Source organism: Scomber scombrus, chromosome 15 (genome assembly GCF_963691925.1).
Source record: "Scomber scombrus chromosome 15, fScoSco1.1, whole genome shotgun sequence".
Classification (NCBI taxonomy): Eukaryota; Metazoa; Chordata; class Actinopteri; order Scombriformes; family Scombridae; genus Scomber; species Scomber scombrus.
Window position 1 is genome coordinate 26752842 of NC_084984.1, and position 23518 is coordinate 26776359.

At 38.7% G+C, this 23518-nt stretch overlaps 3 protein-coding genes across 4 annotated transcripts; 2 read left to right on the forward strand and 1 right to left on the reverse strand.

The window, feature by feature from the left end:
* Positions 1-1184: 1184 nt before the first annotated feature.
* Positions 1185-4264, reverse strand: LOC133994969 (sperm-associated antigen 16 protein; the record flags this gene model as incomplete). Its single annotated transcript, XM_062434211.1, has 3 exons — positions 1185-1832; positions 1994-2098; positions 3407-4264. Coding segments are annotated over 3 exons (1611 nt in total), but the record flags the coding sequence as incomplete, so codon positions are not given.
* A 1351-nt stretch (positions 4265-5615) lies between these two features.
* Positions 5616-18138, forward strand: wdr91 (WD repeat domain 91). Its single transcript, XM_062433972.1, has 18 exons — positions 5616-5835; positions 7002-7138; positions 7272-7451; positions 7544-7750; positions 7955-8038; positions 9288-9397; positions 12567-12738; positions 13071-13268; positions 13451-13644; positions 13821-13875; positions 14001-14096; positions 14471-14565; positions 15748-15901; positions 16297-16405; positions 17092-17204; positions 17296-17403; positions 17528-17617; positions 17808-18138. Exons 2-18 carry the CDS (start codon positions 7016-7018, stop codon positions 17970-17972), a joined length of 2253 nt encoding a protein of 750 aa, XP_062289956.1. The 5' UTR covers positions 5616-5835; positions 7002-7015; the 3' UTR covers positions 17973-18138.
* A 575-nt stretch (positions 18139-18713) lies between these two features.
* On the forward strand, positions 18714-23245 carry ccdc82 (coiled-coil domain containing 82). 2 transcript variants are annotated; one of them, XR_009927129.1, is made up of 3 exons: positions 18714-19717; positions 19855-21248; positions 21288-23245. XR_009927129.1 is itself a non-coding variant. In XM_062433980.1 (2 exons), the coding sequence occupies exons 1-2, from the start codon at positions 19193-19195 to the stop codon at positions 20077-20079; spliced, it is 750 nt and encodes a 249-aa protein (XP_062289964.1). In that variant the 5' UTR covers positions 18714-19192; the 3' UTR covers positions 20080-23245. The 2 variants fall into 2 exon arrangements, 1 of the variants encoding a protein (XP_062289964.1); XM_062433980.1 differs by having other exon boundaries at positions 19855-23245.
* Positions 23246-23518: the final 273 nt, after the last annotated feature.

The following is a 23518-nucleotide window of genomic DNA, read 5'->3' on the forward strand; positions in this document are numbered from 1 at the left end:
ACTGGTACTGTATATGTGCCAAATCAACGTTCAGCTCATTAAAGGATGTTTATGTCATTACAGTTTTAATGCAACATGAAGTATTTTTATTACCATGTAACAGTGTCGTCTCCAGCTGCTCTGAGCTGGTTTGTCCTCAAACAACTCACATTAAAATATGTTGGTTTACTACATTTATGTTGTCAGTTTATTTATTTAGCAAATGTTATTAATTATAATTTTAAAAAGTGGTTTTCCATTTACCCTTTTCAAAACTTACAAAACAAAAATGGTATGCTGTTTTTCTGTTTTAAAGGGACAACGTTTTGTTTTTTGAAACCACTCTGAAATATGACATTTTGTCTCTCTAGCAGAAACTAGATACTAAACTGAGATATTTCAACTTTTGGTTTGAGTTAAGCTACAAAAACACTGGACCCTACATTTCTCAAAACTGCACTTGGAAAGCATCTATTCATTAGACCCTCTGTGCCTGATAAGTGCCTGTTTTTCAAACTCAAAAATGTGTGTCCAAGCCTAATAGCCCTGTTGACATCACTATGACATACTCAAGGTTGTTTTTTTCACTCGTGAAAGCTTGTCCAGAGCCACAGAGGACATTATATAACATGATATACTCTATAACTGACTATACAACTATGACCAGCAATCTGAATATCATGTATAAATTGGTGGAGTGCTCCTTTAAATTTCTCAAACCACAACTTTTGTTATGTATCTTTAAGAAAACTGAAGACTTTTTGTGTTTAATGTGAATTGGTTGAGTCCACATTGGTTCACAGATGTTTTTATACATTTATAAATTGCTATAAATTTTCATTAAGAATCAATGTCACAAATGTGAGAAAATTCTTTTAAAGCTTGTTAAAGTGATATTGATTAAAATCGGTTTATCACCAAGTATTTCATAGATTCAGTCTTGTTAAGTTATTCTTTCTTTAATTAAATCATAATTTTGGTCTGTATTTTATTTAAATCTCTTGTACAGCTGCTTGTGTTGACATTTGGGAACTTTGAAAAAACTCAATAAGTTATCAAATTAAGTATTGCTTTAGGTTTTAGTGCTTAAACTAGTTTCATATTTTTCTAACCACATGAAAACCAAATTCTGCTGAAAATTATGTGTTATATAAAACATCATTAACTGTATTCACTCAGTTGTTCATTTCTTCGTTCACATTATATCACGTCCAGATGTTAATCAGCCCATCGGTCCCCGCTGATATTACAGTCTCCCCCTTGTGGTCAAATGTCACACTCTGCACGCCGTCTCTGTGACCTGACAGGCTGCTCACTGTGCTGGAATCCACCTCCACCAGTCTGACCAAACCATCATCACTGCCAACAGCAAGCATCTTCCCTGATGGGCTGAACGCTACCTGGTTGGCCCCCAACGGTCCAGCATCTACGGTTCCCACTGCTGATGAAGACTTCCTGACGTCCCACAGGTTGACAATGCCCTGAGAGTCACAGGAAGCCAAGACTTCACCTGTTGGGTGAAAGGTGGCGTGGTTGCAGGGGTGCTGGTGTCCATGAAAGGTGGCAGTACAGACTCCCATCCTGGCGTCCCACAGGTTGAGGGTTTTGTCAGCGGAGGAGGTGATGAGAAGGTTGGAGAAGGGCAGGAAGCAGACGCTGTTGACGGAGGCGGTGTGGCGACGCAGCGTGAGGCGGCAGCGCTGGCTGTTTAGGTCCCACAGCTTGGCGGTTCTGTCGGAGGAGCAGGAGGCCAGGAAGTGACCGCAAGAGTGGAAGGAGCAGCTCCAGGTTGGTTTGCTGTGACCGGACAGCGTCAACACACAGAGGCCACGAGAGAAATCCCAGAGACGTACCTGCAGAAATAATAACAATCATCAAAAACACCAAATAATCCATCAAGAGTTCCTAAAGTTGGAGAATCTACACCAATAAGCTTTAAAGATGTTCTCAAGTCTTGTGGTGGAACAACATCTGTACATTGTTTTAGGTGTAGAAGTGACGGAGATGTACTCACTGTAGTGTCTCCGCTGGTCGTCGCCAATTTTGCTCCATCGGGGTGAAAACAGCAGCCAGACAGCCAATCAGAATGACCCTCACCTGTCAGCACCATCTGACCAACCTGGCAACAAAGAACATGCCATCAACCAATCAGTGAGCCTCACCTGATAACAAAATGATACTATTCCTGTCTTCTTTAATAACATATTTAATTTGATCTTCTTTCTATTATTTAACGTTACATTACATCATTGTATTTTGTTTTATCGTTTCATTTCATGTTATCCTTCTTGATCTCAGTTTTATGTCTAATTCTTTCTCAATTTCCATGTCAAATGTCTCATTTCATTTGATACTTTGATTTCATATCTCATCTTCTGCATATTGCACATTTATATATTCTTATTAAGATTTATTATAGTTTATTGTATATAGTATTTTATTTGTTCCCATTTTGTCTTATTTATTGTTGATTTTACTTTTGTTACACTTTCACCCTTTCCACTGTACTAATGTGCCAATTTGAATTTCTCCCAAGGTGGATCAACAGATACATCTTATCTTATCTTATCTTTTAACAAAAACCGTTTCATGTCATTTGAATTTGCTCACTTGTATCTCATGTTTTCTCATCTCTTCGTTTCTCTTAAAGTAGGGGAGAATGGAGTTTGGTAGTAACACTTTTAACTTTCCTTTGAATTCCACATAAACCACATACTGAATAGATTTCCTTTTCATTTGTAATTGAAGCCTAAAGTGTCAGGTAGGAATAGAGAGGTCTTACTCTCCTTCAGCTGATTCTGTTCAGAAGATATGGGCCCTAACCCTAACCCTAACCCTCATTTTGCTCTCTTAAAAGAAAGAAAGGACTAGATATATCCCACTATATATGTATAGATGCCAACATGTGATAACCAACCGCAAAGAGAATGTGACAAACATCCCAACTGGGATTTTTTGCTACCAGCAAAGCTATCAACCACATGTTTTGGTGTAGCTAAGAGAAAAAACCTACCTAACTATCGCTCTCTCTTCATACTTTTTAATGGTAATAATGTTTTATTATAAACTCATCGTGTTAAAGCCAAGAAGAGAAACACTGATGAGTTGGATATTTACATTTTCACATGAAAAACACTAAACCTCCTCTCACCTCAATGTCCAGTGGTTTACTCCACAAATCTCTGAAGTAACATCCCACATAAATTCTTAAACTTTAAGTACTAACACTTCTTAACAGCGCCATCTAGGGACCGAGATCTGATGAATGTGACAACCAACCCCGTTCTCCCCTATCTCATCTAATTGTATCTTTTGTGTTATTTCATCCCATCTCATATCTCTTTCTTTTCATACGTTCCCTCCTCTCCTCTCCCCTCCCCTCCCCTCCTCTCCTCTCCTCTCACAGACACATGCAGGTATTCTCTACCTTCTCTCCGCTGGCCGGCAGCGCCCACAGCCTCCAGCTGCGGTCATCACTGACGGAGGCGAGGATCAGTTTTCGTGGGTGGAGGTGGATGCAGCTGATTGGTAGTTGGTGTGCTTTGATGGAGCAGGACAGACTGAAGGAAGTGGGGCTTCTGCATGTCAGGTGAAGCTTCACCGGCCTGCTGCAAACAGGAAACTCAGAGTCTTTGGGATGCCTGCTGGTTCCTGCTGAAGACTTTTTGGTGCTTGTGTCAGTCTTGTTTTTGGGTTTTTCTGGACTCAGTCTTGACTCTGTGTTGTGAACTCGATCCTTTTCCAAACTGAGGAGCATCTTCTGCCTCAGAGCTGCTTGGTATTTATCATCCAGCTGCTTCAGCGCCGGCTGATAGGACTCCAGATGTTTCTTCAGCTGTTTGAAGTCCTCTATCAGCTGGTTCTTGTCCTCGGCAGCTCTGCGGTACTGCAGCCGGTGGAAGTCCCTCTCTCTCTGCATCCTCACCAGGCTCTCCCCTGCAGCCAGCACCTCCTGCCGGAGCAGCTGGGTCTCTCTGCGGACCGTCTCCAGCTCACTGTGGAGCAGCTGTCTGTGTGTGAGAGCATCAGGGATGAAGAAGACCCCCGCTGGAGCAGCCTTCAGGGTCTCTGCCAGCTGTTTTTGAGCAGACCCGTACCACTCTGCCTCAAAACGATCCAGAGTCTGACTGAAGCCTGATCTCCGGAGGAAGTTCCTCAGGAAGTCATCCACCGCCTCCGGGATGTTGAGGATCATTTGTGGTTTTGGTGATCCAGGTTTCCTCCTAACAACAGCAGAGGAGGCAGCCTCCTTCATCGCCTCCTCAAAGTCCTCCTCCTCCTCTTCCTCAGCACTCCTCCTCTCCTCCTCCTCTGAGAAGATCTCCTGCTTCTCCTCCGCTGCTCTTTCTTTTCTCCTGGCTGACATTTTCTCAGCTTCTTGTTGAACCGTTGCTACGGTAACTGTACACAGAACAGGCAGTGTTGTTTACCCTGTTACCATAGCAACCCTGCTCCAAATTCATTTTATAGATGATTTCATGTAAATATTGAATATGTTTAGTGTTTATATCTTTCATATGTATTGTGTACTTATTGTTATTATGCACATTTTTAAAAATATATATATTTTCATATTTATATTTTGTTATGCAGTCAGTTTTCCCTCTTATTTACATTGTTTCTTTCTTCTTTAGATTAGGGTTAAATCTTTTTTTGTTAAGCAGCAAATCACACACAGAGACAACTTTTCTTTACATTTTAACTTTTAACATTTTAACAACTAACTATTGTCTAGTTTCTGTGTAGATGCACTACCCATCAGAGGGCTTTTCTTTTTGTCACAACTTAAATACGTCCATGATTAAAATATTTTTCACATTTTCCATTTATCATAACAGAGGTGTTAAACAATTGAAATCATATATATGGGAATCTATGCGGATAATAAGGAAATAAGAACAGTGAAGCAGTTCAGATAAATACATTTAAAAAAAAAAGCAATATGGAATATGTTAATTAAAACATTATAGAAGCATATTTAGTTTATTACAGTTTATATTTAGGGTTATTATAGTTTTTAAATTTTCATTAGTTTTTTATTTTTATTTAGTTTTTCAGTTTGCTTTTTTATTTCAGTTTAGTTTTAGTTAGTTTAACAACTGATGAAGTAGTTTTAGTTTAGTCTTTATTTAGTTTTAGTTTTATTGTTTCAGGGATTAGGAGGAAAGTCTTGATTAGTAGAAGCTGTAAAGGATGAAATAATGCTGACACTGAGGTCAAATTATCTGTGTTTGTGTTCTCCCTACTGGTACTAGCCCGTTAGTCACACTGAATACAATACAGTCAAAATGGAGAAAATGAAAAGCAAACTAAAACTAAGCTGATTTTATCTGCTATTCAGTTTAGTTTTGGTTAGTTTTACATTGTTGATTGTAGTTTTTATTTAGTTTTCGTTTTTACTAAACTAAACTAAATTATTTTTTTACTGCTAGTTTTAGTTTGAGGCTTAGTTTTAGTTAACCATAATATAAATATTAGTTTATAATAAATAATAACCCTGTATAGAAGTAATGGTTTTGATTTGGGGCTCTTTACTTCTAGATGTAGTAGGACGTGTTGAACACCAGAGGGCGCTCCGTGTCCACCACCAGCTGTCTACGTCACGTGAAATTGTCACATGACTGTCATGAGGAAAAGACAACAAGGAAGAGAGTTTCCTCTGTTGTTGTGAACATTATATGATGTATTTCATCCTCATAATGTAAGAGAGGAGCAGCTTTGTTCTGCACACGTTATTCACTCCTCTAATACTTTAGTGTGTGTGCGCGTGGTGAAGAAGGTTTGTTTCCGGGGCACGTGCACGAGGACACCAAACTGCACTGAAAATCCTGCAGACTGTTTTTATTCTACACACAGGTGCGTAAATGTGATATATATTACATTATTATTATATTATATTGAACAAGGACGTTGCATGGGACAACTCGGCATACATATAATACAACAAACGTCATGTTAATGTGACTAAATAGTAAAGTAGTGTGTAAAATGTCGCGGATAGCTGCTATATTAGCTTCTGTGATACTTTAAATGTTAAACAAAGAGTTAAAATGTTCCTTATTATGAAGCGCGACGTTACTGTTGTTTAAACAGACTGTTTCCTTACGACTATGTTTAGTTTGATGTTATTTATCTTTTAGTTTGGCTTCAGAGTTCACTTTGTTACCCATCAAATATACTGATGAGTCAACACAAACCGTTACATTTAGACATAAGAAACTGCTGAATTTGTACTTTAGGGTCAAACTTAATGTGTGTTTGGATATTAAACTGAGTGGAAATAACCAAACTTCACCTCAAAGTTTCAACAGTTTAGCAGCACATCGATAATTGACCAGACTGTAGATGAAGCTAGCTTTAAGATTCTTAGTGAGACTAAAGCGATGTTATTATGATATTAAAACCGCGATATCGATAACGTGGTGATATTTAGGTATTCTGTTAGTGACTGTTGTTCATGGTTTTAGTGACGTTTAGTCACATTTTGACTTATGATCAATGGGAATATGATGAATTAACATGTATAGCATCTTGATTTGTTATGTAATAGCGGTGATAATGGTTTACATACAGTATATTTCTATTTGTTACAACAAATATGCAAGGTATTTTACACAATAAAAGTCCTTCTTTGTCATATTTACAGTGAAGGAGATCTATTTCTTCAAAAGTGACTTCAAAAGTAATTTATCCATCACAAATATTTCCCTTCCAATGCCTTTTAAGTGTGAAAGGTTTTGTTTTATTCCAGTTTTTCCAGTATCTACACTATAACAATTATCCATCTTATTATCTTAAGTCATTTGTTTCCATAATCGAGGGATAAAACAAGAGAACAAATCTGCCAGTATATTTAGAATATAATATCTTTTTCCAACAAAAATAAGCTTGTTTCAAGACATTTGTCTATGTCTTTATGTCTGTATGAAACAAGGAAGAGTAAGGCTTCAGATTTGTTGTCAGTGAATAGGAAACCCATATTAGATGACTGTATAAGACACATACACTGTATTGTATTACAGGGTTAGAGGTCACCATGGGGTCTGCAGTGGAGAGGACAGATGAGCATGTGAGAGAGTATCTCATCTACCGAGGCTTCACCGGCACTCTGAAAAACCTGGACCACGAGATCAAAACCGACAAGGAGAAAGGCTTCAGGGTATGACTGACTGTTGGATGTATTTTTAACAGTGATGTTCCTTCAGCAAGAAAGAGATGTTTTGTAGACAGATGATGTTCAAAAGTGAGTATATTTTAGTTGATCTTTCATTTAAAACTTGTTCCCTCTGCAGGTGGATAAGATCATCGACCAGCTGCAGCATTTCATCCAGATCTTCGACCTGTGTGGTCTGAAGGATTACTGGCTTTACCTGGACAGACGTCTGTTCTGCAGGCTGGAAGATGTTTACCGATCCACCGTCAACAAACTGAGAACCAGCCTCTACAGATACTACGTCATCAACACCATCCAGGTAACATCCTTTAAGGAAATCAAACACATTTTACTGTAGGTTTCTGACTGTCTGTTGGAACATCAACCCCTCCATCTTTTCCTCTATCACAGAAAGGCAACGTGGAGAAGACTCACGAGTTTTTCCAGAAGCAGGCGCAGGAGCTGCAGGGTCAGGCTGAGTGGCGAGATTGGTTCATCCTGCCGTTTATCCACGCACCCGAGCAGAACCCCGCCTTTTCTCCTTATTTCTCCCGCCAGTGGTCCGACACCTTCCTGGTTTCACTGCACAACTTCCTGTCTGTCCTCTTCCAGTGTATGCATATCCTTCAGCTGTGAACATTTAAATTCACAATTTAACCCTGTATGCTGTTTAATGTGTAACTAAAGTGTAACTTGATTAGATTTAACAATGAAGACAACCCTCCATCGTCATGTTTGGGAGAACCATTAGAGGGCATTACGCTGATCCACTGTGTCTGTCTCACTTAAACTTGCTGGTTTCCAGTCCTTAACTGGTTTTCACCCCAGCCAGTCTTGCTGAGTTTTGATGCTGAAGTCCAGAAGACAACCAGCCTGGCAGAAGAGAACGAACAATTCCGCCAGATGGTGAGTAAAATAAACTTCCAACAGTGTTTCCTTTGTTTTCTTAGAATGTTCAACACAAAAAAAGCTTCTTGTAATTCAAGCAGTTGCTTTAAAAGGTTCATAAAGTTACATAATTCCAAGTACTTGTAGGTTTACTGACATTTAAATAGCGCTATTATTATTATTCAAATTGTGTTTTTATGTACATCATCATGACATTTAGATATTTAAATATTTAAATATATAAAGATAACTTTTTAAAGGTCAGTTGATGCTCTGTATGTTAATGTAACTGTTGCTTCATTTGGTTTAAAAAAACAAAACTCATTTTGTTAAAAAGTCCCATTATTTGGTTTAAATGACCCAACAGATACAAAATAATGATATCTAGTTTAAAAAGTCCCTTCATTTGTATATATAGAATAATTAAAATAACTTTATTAGTATAGCACCTTTCATACAATACATGCAGCTCAAAGTGCTTTACAAAAAAATAAATGACATACACTAAGTGCTTCACATTAAAAGAAGAAAGAGCATAACACAATGTTTAAAAAGAAAGAGGAAAGAAAAAGAAACATTCATGTAATATAAGATGGAACATAAAAACGGTAATAAAAGTAGCTAAAAATAGATTAAATACAATATAGAAAATCAGGTAAAAAGCAACAATTTAAAAGAAGTTAAGTAGTGCAAAAAAAAAACCCCAACATTTTTAAAATCCAACCGTTAGTTTAAAAAAAAGTCTCAGCATATGGTTCAAAAGCTCTATCATTTCAAGTTCCATCAGTTAGATAAAAAAAGTTCCCTATATATTTTTAAGAAGTTCCGTTATTTGATTCAAAGGTCCTGCTATCAAGTATTTAAAGAATCCAACCATGTAGTTAAAAAGTGATATCATTTATTTCCCCCCTAATTTAGTTTAAAACATTCCCATTATTTGGTCAATTTTGTTTCATTACTTGTATTAAAAAATAACTCATCATATGGTTAAAATAGTTCCATAATTTAGTGTATATGTTCCATCATTAACTTAAAAATAATAATAATGAGTTAATATTTTTAGCATGTGAAATATATACAATGAGATTAAAATAGACCCATCCAGCCTCATTATCAGGTGTAAATTAAAAATGTCTAACGTTACGTTTAAACTTGAATGTTTTAAAATGTCTCGTCCTGAGGTTTATTCATTTCTGTCTCAGCTGTCCCATGCTGAAGTTTACTAGTGCCAATGTATCTGATCTTTCCATCCATCTCTCTTATTCAGGTGTTCGCTCTACAGACAGAGTGTCGGGACCAGAGAGACGTAGATGAGGTGAACCACCACAAGCTGCCGGTGTACGTCCAGAACATGGACCGACTGGGAGACACTGAGTTGTGAGACACTAACATCACTGTCTTTACTGATGACTGATTATTACAAAGACGGCTGCCATTCTGTCAGTTTCTTTCAATGTTGTATGTGTTGACTCTTGATGTAAAAGACAGACAGTCAGCAACATAATGCCAAAGTTATACATCGATACATTTCTAACATAGCTGATCTTTCTGGCTCGTGGTTGGGGTTTGTCCTCCTGTGGTACATCCAAGATGGCTGCCCTGTTTTAAATGAAATGAAAGTTTTATTTTGCTTCTTCTAAATACAAAATGTGCAAAGCAGAGGTACGATATTATCAAGTATAAACTCAGCTCTGGTTTTATTTAATTTTAAGCACTTAAATGTAGCAGAATCTCTCTGAAGTATTACTGATGTCAGCATTTTGGCATGCTAGCTTGTTTGGTTTTACCCTCACTGCCTTTGTTTTACTGGTATTTTAATGTTAAAGTTCTCAGTTTCATTATGAAGGTTAATGTGTGGACTGTATAGAATAGACCGTCTGTTATCTGAATTTTGAGAACACAACATGGCTAAAAAACGTCTTGGTGAATGAGGCGTGTTTAAGTTATTTTGCTAATGTTCTGTAAAAAAAAAAAAAGAAAAAAAAGAAAAGAAAAAAGTTCTTAGGAAAAAAATTGATTCAGTGATGCTAGAGAAGTCAGATGTTTTAAACTAAAATTGTATTTAAATCCTCAGAATTTGGAAAATGAATTTAATTTCTTAAGGTTTTGGCGTTAATAATCTTCCGTATAATAATAGTATCACGAGAGGAAAACATGAAGAGAAGAGGAGGGAGGAATGAGAGGATGTTTTTTTTGTTTTGTTTTGTTTGTTGTAACAGGCTGTCATAGAGAAACTTTATATATATCTTCATCCCACACTAGCTTTAAAAATAATTTTCAGGCACTTTAAAGCAAACAAAACCTATTATTATTAAGTTATTTTGTGTGTCTTCATATAAGATATACCTTTTTAAAAAAGTTTTTAACCAACACTAACTTATTGTTAATGATATATTTATGTTGTTTTATATTGTGTGCTGTGATGCGGTTCATGTTGCCAAATAAACAATTCACCTGATGAATTGTTGTTTGTTGTCAGTACGATCCATTTTTTTTTTTTAAATTCACTAAGGGTTTTCATTGGCTGACAGAGGCCATTATACTATAAAAGTGATCAGTAAAATCTTACAATCAATCCTAAAACAAACTGGTAGTATAGTATAGTAGACGTGAAAATCAAAGTACCTGGTTTCAGTTTAAAATCTGGCTTCCACATTTTCTACTAGTTAGATCCTGTTAAGTGATGTCTGTTTTAAACCTGAAAGAAAGGGTATGTATGACCATTTCTTCTATGGACATATTACTTCTATGGTAAAACCAGGACTAGACAGACTTGCTAATATCATTTACCATAGACCGATATTACAGTCAAGTTAAAAAAAATTACATTTCGCAATGCAAGGCCATTATTTCCGAGGGAGACAGCAGCTGCGTGAATCCTAGCGATGGATTTCCCAGAGGGGGATTCCAGTCAGGTTGTGTGGCAAAATTTGAATTTAATTTAACTTTGACCTCGAGTGAGCTGACCTCCACAACAAGTGTTTAATGGGATTCAAACCCTGATAGGGGGTAGACATTGTTAGTTTACTTTCCGATCCTGTTGGGACTTAAGTATAAATTCTCAAGCATGGCAGAATGTATAAGACAGGATAGGATGAAGGAGGGGCTACCAGCTCATAATATTGATTTGAGATTGTTTATATTCCAGTCTAGTCCACAATATTAAACGTAAAATGGTTTATACCATACTGTATCACAGTCTAACAGCTCAAATTTCATACAACAAGAAACAATAGCATGTGTGGTGCAATTAAATGAAACTTAAAAACTCCTGCTACTGAGCAAATACACATTTGACTGTCACTCAGCTCTAAGGGTCTCTGTGAGGTTATAATGATCACTGAAAATAAAACAGATAAAAGTTGAGGTCCAAAAATAGTTTTTTGCTTGTGCAACTTTCTGGTGGAGCTAGAGAAAAAAAAAAAAAACAGAATACCAAAAGTATTCAAATTCATCCTCTGGGGAACATGAATGTCTACCAGTGGCGTGGTGTGACTTTTCCACTAGGTGAGGCTACAGCCCTAGGTCTCTATTTTTGGCCGTGAGCATTCGCGCTACAGTGTAGCAGGGAGCCATCTGCTGGTGGACAGTAGCTAGGCTCACGATTTTTTAAACGTTTAAAAAGGTATCTTGGTGGCCACTTAGCAACTGCTTTCACTTTACAATTATCACCACAGTACTGTAAGGATCCATGTACATTTTGTCTGTCTTCAGGGGTAAATGTCATCTACTTAGGAAGCAATTGGGCAGGAAATCACCAAATTTGGCAACAGTGTAGTTGGATGTAGAATTTTCCGCCCAACTTCCAGTTATTTTTCGGTATGCGGTGTCAACCAATCAAACGAACGATTGTACGGTCAATTCATCAAGTAGAAGTAAAGATATTTTGAACACCACAAAAGACCAATGAGACAGGAAGCAATGGTACCTCGATTAAAAGGTACCTGACTTGTTAATTGACAGTTAGCAATCTAGCGAGTGGGACAGCTATTGTGACAAGTGATAAGCACGTGTTCCTGGTTGGCTAGTGTATTGGCTATTATGTAGTGGTTGGCTGGTGTACTGGCTATTAGCTTCTAGCTCGTCCTGGTTTGCATGATTCACAAGGATGCCCAACAACTGTTCTGTAGCTTAAAACTAGGAAATGATAAAACATGGACAAATAATGACGGATATTGGACCTTATACCTCATGACATCTTTTTTACTGCTGGCTCCTACCTGCTGCTGTAGAAGATTGGGATTCATGAATGTCTTGTTCCATAGTGGAGTTATTTTACCATGTTGATTTGTAGCTTTCCGTTTTTGGGGGGTCAAGCGGAGGGCAACTCCAAAGTGAGGGGAAGAGTTAATGTGCCTTGTGCTTAGAGATGACGTTTTTTGTGATTTGGTGCTATATAAATAAAGATTGATTGATTGATTAATGACCTCGTACCAGACAGTATCTACATGCTCTTTAATCTTGACTTCATTTCAGGTCGGATTCATTTTGTACTCATTCAGTGGTTTTGTTGTTAAAGGTCCTCACTCTCCCTCTGCCATATTAGGGATTTGGTGTCAAGCCAGCGTGCTATCAGTACCTCAACCACTCCTTCCAGAAACTTCTTCTCTACATTCCTACCACAAGGCCGACGCACTCCAGGGAAAACGCCTCAGGTCACTGCTGGGTCTTCGCCAAACCAGTTAGCAGTGGGCAGAAAGGATCCACCAATCAATCAGGTGAGAGTGTGGCAGGGGATTCAAGCCAGATTGATATAAGTACATTTACAAGAACCTAGTCATCCGAGTCCATCTCATCCACAGTGGCCATCATTTTGTGATCTTTCCATTGCTAGTTTGCTGTCTTTGACAATTAAAGAAGACATATTCTTTCTTAATCTCAACTAAAAAGGTCAGAATGGTTATTTTTTCCTCCACCCAGGGAAACAACCATCAGTGAATTGCTGAAAAATAATCTGAGACATGGGTTAAGATTCAACAGTCTGGAACCAAGTGATTGTCTGTCAGATTTCTGATTATCATTAGCATCTAATATTAATCTGTCTTTCTAGACTGCAAAGTCAAAAGAGGCAGTCCAACCTAAGGAGGTGAAGCCAGTTTCCAGCCAGCCATTAACCAGTGAACCTTCAAGTTCCCATTCCCAGCAATCAACAAACCAGCAGACAAACCAGCAGTCACATCCCAGACACAGGAGAGTCCAGGACCATGAAAAAGAGAGGAAGGAGCTTTTCTCCAAACCACCATCACAGGTACCTGACAGGTGGTTCTGGATGAAATTATGGGAAATTATAATCAGTTACTTTACTGCGTAGAGCAACTATTCTATTCAAATGAAATGAATTATGTTTGGACATTGGCTGTTGTTATTGCTACTAGGACTGGACACTGATTCCATCTAAACTGATTGTGTCCTTTCTTGTGTTGTCTTCAGATACTAGAGAAGAAGGGGGAGGCAGGGGAGATGGAACCTCCTGTGGAGACCTCCAGTGAAGCACCTGACTCCTCCCTAAATAGCAGGAGTGGAAGAGGAGGAGCAGAGGGAGGAGGTCTGTCTGTGGAACAGCCTTTCATTAAACTCAGCCAGGAGGAATATGGAGAACACCATTCCTCAATCATGCACTGCAGGTCTGCATTAAACCAGTTCTTTTAAACAGTTCAATCTGGATTAGGTACTAAAATACCTCACACATTTACTTTGATGAGCCTGATTGAATAGCATCTAAGGAGGTGGACTTCACTTAGCTTTTGATGTCACTTCAAATATAAAAGCAAAACTTAAAGCATTCATTTTTCTCCTCTAGGGTTGACTGCTCTGGCCGCCGGGTTGCCAGTTTGGATGTAGACGGAGTTATTAAGGTGAATCTCCATTACTTATCTTTTAGGGGTCATACAAACATAGAAATAAAACCATGCATATTCTAATTACGATTTATAATTATTCGAATCACATGAGAAAGACTTCCTCCTGTCCCCCTCCATAGGTGTGGTCGTTCAACCCCATCATGCAGACCAAGGCCACCATCATGTCAAAGTCTTCTCTGCTGTCTCTGGAGTGGGCCACCAAACCTGACAGACTGGTATGAACAAGAGACATAGACTGCAAATGAACTTAGTAAAGACACATTAACAGCTTTAATCCAGCTTACAATTATAAAGTAAGATAAAGTAACACAAAATATAAGCATGGCATAGGTTATAAACACTAAAGGTCAACAGTGGTTCTATAGACATTGATTCTAATAAATCTTGGATATTTGACGCATGTGTTACCTGTATGTTCTATTACATCATGGGGATACACATTTTTCACACATTTATATGGGGACTTAGGGTTAATACTGGGTTTTGGTTTAGGGTTAGGATTGCCAATAACACCATGTAGCGGTTGGTAAAGTTGAATAAAGTACAAAAATGACTGTATGTGACTGTGTGTGTGTATATGTGTGGTCAGTTGTTACTAGGCAGCGGCGTTGGCACAGTGCGGCTGTATGATACAGACGCCAAGAAGAATCTTTACGAGATGAATATCGACGAAACTCACCCACGGTAAACCTGGCTGTCTGTCTGATGTACTGTATTAAGTAATAGTACTGTGTGTAGAACTACAAAACTATCTTATACCAACACCAAGAAGGCTCACTAATGAAAACTTTTATTCAATAATGAATTTAATCTGTACACAAACAGATGTTACTGATGTAACCAGAGTCTAAAGCCATGCTAGTGGCTCTATGAGGTTGTAGTTAAGCACAGGGATTTTTTTGTGCTAATGCTGATTTTAAGCAGACATAATGTTTACCTTGTTAACCATTTTAATTTATCTTGTTAGCATGCTAACAAAATTTGGTCATTAACTAACATTTGGACAAGTTTTGGAAAAGATAAGGATCATAGAAGTTAATACAATTCATCCTGTGGGGAGCATGAATGTCTGTAGTTGTCAAGACAATTCGATACAAAACCACAAAGGTCTGCCTGCTGGTGGCAACAGAGGAAAACTCCTTGGGTCACCATTAGGATTTATCCTCTGTGCAATATGGATATCTGAACCAAAGTTCATGGCAGTCCTACCTATGGATGCTAAGACAATTCTTTTAGCACCAAAGCTGCTAGCATGGCTAAAACCAACAATTTGTGGCTTTAGGTTTAGTTACATGCTGGAACTATCTGTGCGTTCCAATTTTACTCATAAGTCAGAATTTCCAAGTTCCCAGTCAGACATTTCACTGGAATGACCCCTGAAGTCGGATTTCACGACTTTAAAGGGTTGGACGAAAGTCACCAGCCCCAACCTCACAATCCAAGATGGTAGCCCTGCACATCAACGGTGTGGAAGTTGTAGTAATATCCTGTTTATTAGCAGTTTTGTCTTATTTGTGTCTCTTTCCATCAGTTGTACACACAGCACTGTCCAACTTCTATCTGTGGACATGTTGCTACACTGTTTGTATGTGCAAAATACAGCGAAATGTGTTTTTATCAACTGGTATTGCTATCAATGGCTGACCTGGTTAGAACCGGGTTTTCTGACTTCTAAACTGAAACGATTCAAACTCGGGACTTCCAACTTCCGAGGTAAATGGAACGCAGCGTTTATCTTGAAAAAGACAAAATAGAAAAAACTGGACCCGCAGTAAAGACTGCACACTTGAGTTTGACATCAATGAAGAATATTTATTGTTGAAGTATGAATTCTGATAATAATAAAAACCCTCCTCTGTTTCTCAGTATCTTGTCTTTAGCTTGCAGTCCCAGCGGGTCGTCATTTGTGTGTTCGGCTGCAGCTCTGAGTCAGACAGGAAGTACCGAATCTTCTCCTCGACTTCCTGTACCAGTGTCTGGACAACTGCTGCTGTGGGACACCAAAACTGTCAAACAACAGGTAATTAACCAGTTAGTCCACTAATAGTTATTTAGCTATCAAGCACTGCCAGCATCAACACAAACTTGGAACAACAATTTAGGTATTATTAGAACAGAACGTGAAATATTATTAAAGTTTGAGATAAGAACGTCATCGCAACTAGCATGTTAGGTAAAATAAAAATGCTTATTGCTTTCATTAATATGTGAACATTTAGTACATTAACATTAAGCTCTACGTACAGCTGAGTCATGCCAACGTTAAACACTAAACCGTTAGCACGCTGACATAAGCATTACACGCTATCGCTAATTTGAACGTGTAATGTAATCGTAACCTGTTCACGCTTGTAGTGTTAGAGTTGGCATGTGTGGCATTAGTTTTAACATGTATTTTTTCTGTCTGTCTCTCAGCTCCAGTTCTCTTTAGAACCTGAACCAGTAGCCATAAACTGCACAGCCTTCAACCACAACGGAAACCTGCTGGTGACCGGAGCTGCTGACGGAGTTATCAGACTGTTCGGTCAGTGTTTATTAAAGTCAGGGTTTATCAGGGATGCAATTAATGATTTATTTATTTATTTTTTTATCATTGATACATTAGTTGACTATTTGCAGTTGAGTCTCTTACAATATGGAACACTGGTAGGCAAATAGCGGGCAAGGGACCAAATCTGGCCCCTCCAACAATATTTTGCCCCATAATGAAGGCTCAAGTTTTCCCTCTTTTTCACGACTCACCACAAATCTACAGTAAATAATGATGTAAACACAAGGCTCATGTAGATCCCAATAAATATGACCTCGCAGCATCCTATAAACTTACCAGCTGAACAACATTATTTGGTCAATCTAAGCAGAACAGATTTGTGTCAGTCGCAGCACTCAGAAGTGATGCACTGTTTATTGTGTGTGGATAATTTATCAATTACATTTCTATTCCCGTAGTGTAACACAGAGGATATATTCATGGTTATGAGACATTTTTTGCAAAATGAGTGTTAACATGAGCTGCTGTCTGTTAGCCCTCATTTACTGAAATGCTCTCAGATAAATCCAACAACAAACTTTCTTACAGTGTATTGTGTGTGAAGTCATGAAGATTGAATATTATGTGTGTAAACATATTCAACTAGTGTAAATGATTCTGGGGCACCTTCTGTAACATATTAAATATTAATAAGTGAACACTGTCTGTCTCTGCTGCAGATATGCAGCGCTATGAGAGCGTTATGAGCTGGAGAGCTCATGATGGAGAAGTTTACAGTGTGGAGTTCAGCTATGATGAAAACACTGTATTCAGCATTGGAGAAGATGGAAAGGTGTGTATGTGTGTGGTTATTTTGTGGAAAACTCATTATTGTGAGAGAATATCTACAGATCCTAAAAAATCGCGTGCGTGTGTGTGTGTAGTTTATCCAGTGGAACATCCACCGGTGTGGGGTGAAGCAGTCTGAGCAGGCTTTACCTCAGGACGCCACTGGACCTTTCGTCCTGTCAGGGTACAGTGGATACAGACAGGTACGCAGTGTTACCATGGAAACAGTGGTGTACCTCACATGTTAAATGAGTAAAGAATGTAACAGATGACACAAACTGAATGTAATGACACACTGAGGCCCAAGTTTGTGAATGTTTTCTTCAGGTTCAGGTTCCTCGAGGTCGACTCTTTGCCTTCGACTCTGAAGGACAACACATCCTGACCTGTTCCAGCTCTGGAGGACTCATATACAGAGTAAATATACCTTCATCTTCACCTTCATCATCTAAATGCCCTTTAAAATTTGTATTTAAGTTGCGTATATTATTTTATGTATTGATTTTGTGTGTGCTTTTGGTTTGTTTCTTGTTGTTTTTGATTTTTAGTTTAGTTTAGCCCACACTATTTTAATCTAATTGATGTTTCATATTTCCCCATCTTCCAGCTGACTAATGGGGAGCCGGCTCTGGAGAACGTGCTGTCGCTGGGCGGGCACAAAGCACCAGTGGTGACAGTTGATTGGTGCTCGGCAGTGGACTGCGGGACCTGTCTGACTGCCTCCATGGACGGAAAGATCAAACTGAGCACGCTCCTGGCACAGAAGTCCTGATTGAGGACCTAATAGAGCATACCTGAAGGGTCAGAGATCATCAGAGTTCAGATTCAGTTACAGATGGAGATTATTAGAATGTAATGATGATAATCTAATCATGTGATACAAAGTGTGACAATTAGCAAACCTGTTGTAAATTCATATCAACATTAAAATCTCACTGAAAGTTCAATCTGATAGCAGGTGTCTTTCTTAAAGCTGCATTCATGGATTTTTTTTGGCCTTTAGGGGGCAGAAATACCCAAGACTTACAGCCATGTTTCTACCAAAAAGCCTTAAAAAGTTTTGTGACTAACAAGTCAGCCAGCAAACACAGTGCAACATTATCATCTCATTGGCTTCATGCTTGTGTCCACCTGATAGACACAACATGAACTTCTATTTGCTGACAACTCCTTAGAAAAAGTATCTGCGTCTTTAGCTGCTAAATACTCTGCTAAATTTACTTACTTTTTGGTTATAGATCAGTCGATTTACGTTATTAATAATGTAATAGTATATCATTTGGTGAAAGAAAAAATGAAGTTCAAATATATATTTTTTCATGCCTAAAGATGAATGAAAAAAATTAGGAGAAAAATCCTGACTGATAATTCATGCATGAAAGGGTTAATAGGAGAACGTATTGTGATGGTATCTTGTAGTAACCGTTCCGAGCCACATTCCAAATGTGGCGGTAAAGCACCTTTAAAGCTGTGTGCAAACCGCTATTAAACCACAGAAGAAGAAGCAGGAGCCACAACAATAACACGCAGCTAGCAGCAGTGAGATAAAAACGCAGTCATTTATGTTATTTAGGTAGTAAATATTACAGTAACACATGCAAACTGACCCCTGCTGTTAACACACTCAAACAGCGTCTCTGGTCAGGTGAGTTGAGCTGCTGTGAAACGTTTTAAACACAGAAACACACCGATGTTGTTGTGACGCGCAGACGGTTAGCTTGTGGCACTGTCCGGTGTGACGGTTTACCTGGTGACCGTGTTAACTGGTGACTTTCTCACATTTTAAGATACGTAACGAGAGGTGAATGAGTCTCCCGAACTTACATAAATGCTGAGATACTTAGATACTAAAACACATGAGTATGTATTTAAGAAAGGTTTAAACTAGAAAGTCTTTTTTTTTTAGGGAAAACCAGTAAACACGGTCACCAGTTAAGGCGTAACACCGGTTCCGTTTCATGTCACTGGTCTCCGGACTCAAGCGCAGCAAACATGGAGAGCTTATACAAAAGGAAGATGTTCGCCTCGATGAGGAAAACCAAAGTGGACGCCTCAAAAAAGCGACAAATTGGCCTTCCCGCTTCTATCCTGGACGACAGTGACGAAGGCTCCTTCTCCTCCTCCTCCTCCTCCTCCTCGGGATCCCAGTCCGACTTCCGGAGCTCCCAGGAGGAGGACAGCGAGTCTGGAGCATCGTCCAGTGATGACAGCCGGTTGGTGACCAGGAGGAAGCGCTCGTTTCTTGGACGTGATGACACCTCCTCCTCCTCCAGCACCGGGGAGGAGGATGATGATGATGATGACAAGGAGGAGAGGAGCAAGTTGAAGAGGTTAGTACAGCCCAGGAAGCGGAGCAGGCTGCAGCGACAGGACGAGTCTGACTCTGATCATGCAGAGGAGAAGCAGCGGGAGGAGGCGGAGAAGGCGAAGAGGAGGCAGAGACACAACAAGCTGCTGGCGCTGTCCCGGAGGATGAAGGCCCGGGTCCCGAGCCGGAGGAGGATCCGCCTCAAGCAGGTAAATCAATACACACACTCTTTAGAGTAGACTGAAAAACACCTGCTTAGGACAAATCAACTTTAAAAATGTTCTGTCATGATTGAGTTTAACTTACACCTATCAGTATAAAGTTTAACATGTGTTTGTATTTTCAGGATTCGGGCGATGACGAAGATTCCAAAGATGCTGAGGATTTGGCAGGCGGAGATGAAGATAAAGACAGAGAGAAAAACGGCAACAAGAAAGAGGCGGCAGGAGATGAGGAAGGAGGGAGAGAGGAGGAGGATGAGGATGGGGAGGAGAAAGATGATGAGGAGGAGGATGAGGATGGGGAGGAGAAAGATGATGAGGAGAAGGAGGAATCAGAGGAGGAGAAATAGTAGAGAACAGAGGAGTTTGAATGTGAAAAACTAAATACTTTTAATCTGAAAAACTCTCTTAGTTTATACAGTTTTTTTCCCACCTGCAGCTCTTGAAGTGGAAAACAAAAAACGCTAAAAGAGCTGGAGTTGCAGGTCATATCTTGTTGCTATAGGAACAGACACTGGTGACATGCAACAATAAAAGATGCACAGAGGATTTCGAGAGCCTCGCCGCCCCGTTACAACGCATCCTGCCAAGGAAGGAGAGCCAGAAATGGGACACAGCTTTAAGAGAGGGACATATGGCTCCTGGAGGATCAGTGTTCGTCAGTATCTGTACCTGCTGACTTTCTGATGTGTCAAGTCCATCACCCAAAATACCAAATCCCAGATGATGATTTCAGACAAATGTCATGTCAGTGTTGAAGATTATTACATTACAGAATTAACAGTAATAAGCTGCAGCTTCTTCTCATATGTCATTTTAAACCAGAGAAAGTGACAGTTGGATTGAAATGAGAAGCTGCTGCTAATGAAGAACAGTGAGGAGAGATAAAAGGTTCAGTAAGAGATGCTTTAGTATTGTACCTTAATGAATCTGGGTGGATTGCAGCCCAAAAATGCATCCCTATTAAATATGACCTTTGAGTTTGTCTACATGCACTTAAGTAACCTTAATACTCAGAGAAAGCAGGTAATACAGGTAGTTAGAAAAGGCATTTACATCCATTTATTGTAATCTAATTGATGTAAATCCATGTATACATGCAGCCGGTCAGTAGTCATGTTTCTCTCCAGCCCCAAGCCTTACTTTGTTATTTTAATTGTTTTTTGTTGGTTTTTTGAACTTATGCATCTTAAATTGAAAGTGGTGTGGGCCTCCATTGTGGAAAACAGGGCTTTCATTTACATGACGTTTAAGCAGAAAGGCGACCATAAGTTTCTTCAGTGCGTGTAAACACACTGCATCATTTCACATGGCTTTTAAGTTTTTATTTGATGGTCTATTTTCACTTTCTCTTTAAATTCAGTTAAAGGTATATGTCTAATTTTAGTGTCAACTAAACCTAACTCAAGGTCCATTTACTGGCTTTTTCCTGAGCTTTCAACCACAGTCTTCTTCCCTGAATTGGCTCAGATGTAAAAAAAAAAAAAAAAAAAAAAAAAGAAAAGAAAAGAAAAAAAAAGTTGTTTGAAAGCATCCACAGAAAAACCAGCAAGTAAAGCTTGAGGCCAGGTTCTTTTGTCACGCTATTATTCTGAAGGACAAGGATGAATTTTAATGCTTTGATTAATGGTGTCTTTTTTGTATGTGGTGTGTTGCAGCTGATCAGCACCAACTTACACGCTGAATCAGCAGATGATACTAAAACAGAAGTGTTAGATCTCAGCAGGGACGCGACTCCTCATGTTTCATACACTCATACATTCAATCTGTCAGACATGAAACTGTAACAGACTACGAGTCCCAGAGAGCACTGCTGTAAGAAACAGCCAATCACAGGGAGCGTGGAGTTCTTGTTTCGTTCCAGCGTTCTGAATACGACACGTTTGAACCTCACAGCTCTGGATGGACAGTGACTGCTGAGGCTTCTGGGTACTGTAGTATTTAGAGACATTAAACATACCCAGCTGACAGCACTTTTTCCCCCTCTTTCATTTACTTTGTGTTTGAATAAGAGATTACATTTGGACTCTGGTCCTGCAAACCAGACATACTTTATTTTTCTGTGTTGACATCACACATCACACACACACACACACACACACACATACACACACTGATCTCACCTCAGCATTTAGACTTACTGAAGTCAACCACTTGTACATTTTCTTGTAATGTAACTTTATATTTGTCACAGTTTAAAAGCAAAGAAAGATCCGTATGTTCATGGAAGGTGCATCATTGTGAGGATTTGTTGCTTTCCTCATCTGTCAGCTCTGTTTTTCTATCAGTTTAAACTGAATATTTATAGTTTCTGTTGATCAAACATTGAAAAAAAGACATTTGAAGACGTCACTTGTGACATTTTCATTATTTTCTCACATTTCAAAAAGTTGAATTGAACCACAGGCCCTGATTATTCCTGTTAATTGTCCGAAAATGTACAACTGCACACATTTGAGGTGTGTGTCCTTTTGTTCATGTCTTACAAACAGTTCATTAACACGATGGAGAGTTAAAATAACAGCAGTAAAGTGTTTTGTTTTTGACTTGATGTATGATAGACAGGTGAGTTAGTGAGTGATATTCATTCTTGACTTTGGTAACAGTGTGCTGTAAAGAAAATCTGAGCTCAAATGTTCACTATCTGCATTTTCTGAGGACTTTCAGCGGCAGTAGTTGTCGTGTGACTATTTACATCTGATGCCAAAGTATTAATAGTGTAGTGAATATGTACATGTCCAAACTGACGATATTTCAAAATAAGAGTCGGACTAAAAGAAACACACATTTTTCTTACGTGTCCAACATGAAGACATTTGTGTCTCACAGACTCATGTGAGTCTCTGTAGATATTTTCCAGTCAAATGTTTTACCAACTTACAGGAAGGTTTGCCAGAAGTTTCAAAATAAAACTAACAGTTTATATTTTGCACTCAATGAGAAGAATTTAATAAAATGTGGTCAGTCAGTAAATATTAACATATAAATGATAAAGATTCACATTGTTCTTTTTTCTCACATTGCCAGTGCTGCATTTATATGCTAATCAGATATTTGCTCTTTTTTCATATTCCCTTCATTTCTTGTTCCCTTGCTTCCTTCTTTCCTCCCTCTATAACGGTGCATTTAAGTGCAGTCGTACAGAATAGGGGGAAAAAAATCCCTAATTGGAAGTTCATTTTTCAAAGGTTTTACAGTCACATTTATCAGCCTGTGATAAAGTGGACTGTAAGGAATGTTTCTGTATGTAGAGTTTGTTGTATACAAACTCAACATACACAGTATTTAAGAGCTTTGTGGCCTCTTCTGCATCTTTTAATTACTGGACTCAGTATGTTATACAGTAATGATGACACACACATACACACATGTCATCCTCGCATACATACAGCGCCGTGTATTATTTGTTTTTGATTGTATTTATGATCTTTTGTTGCTGTAAAAGCTCTGCAGACCAACCTGCTTGGTTGTAAACACCTCTGTTATTAATAAAGTTTTTCTTTTTTTGACAGTGAATTTTCCCCCGAAAATCATTGAAATGAAAAATATTGTGCTATTTACATGTGTATTCCAGTGACAAACTAAATATCATTGTTTGCACATCCACACAGCTGACCAACTGTGAAAATATTCACAAGTACAGTATATAAAATACATGATATTTAACCTTTATGGTCACCCTTGTCTGTGGGGACAGGCAGGGCAAGGATGGGACTTGGAGGGGATAATAGGAACAAATGGAGATAAGGTGTGGGAAACATAGAGATGAGTAATAGATTAACTAATAAT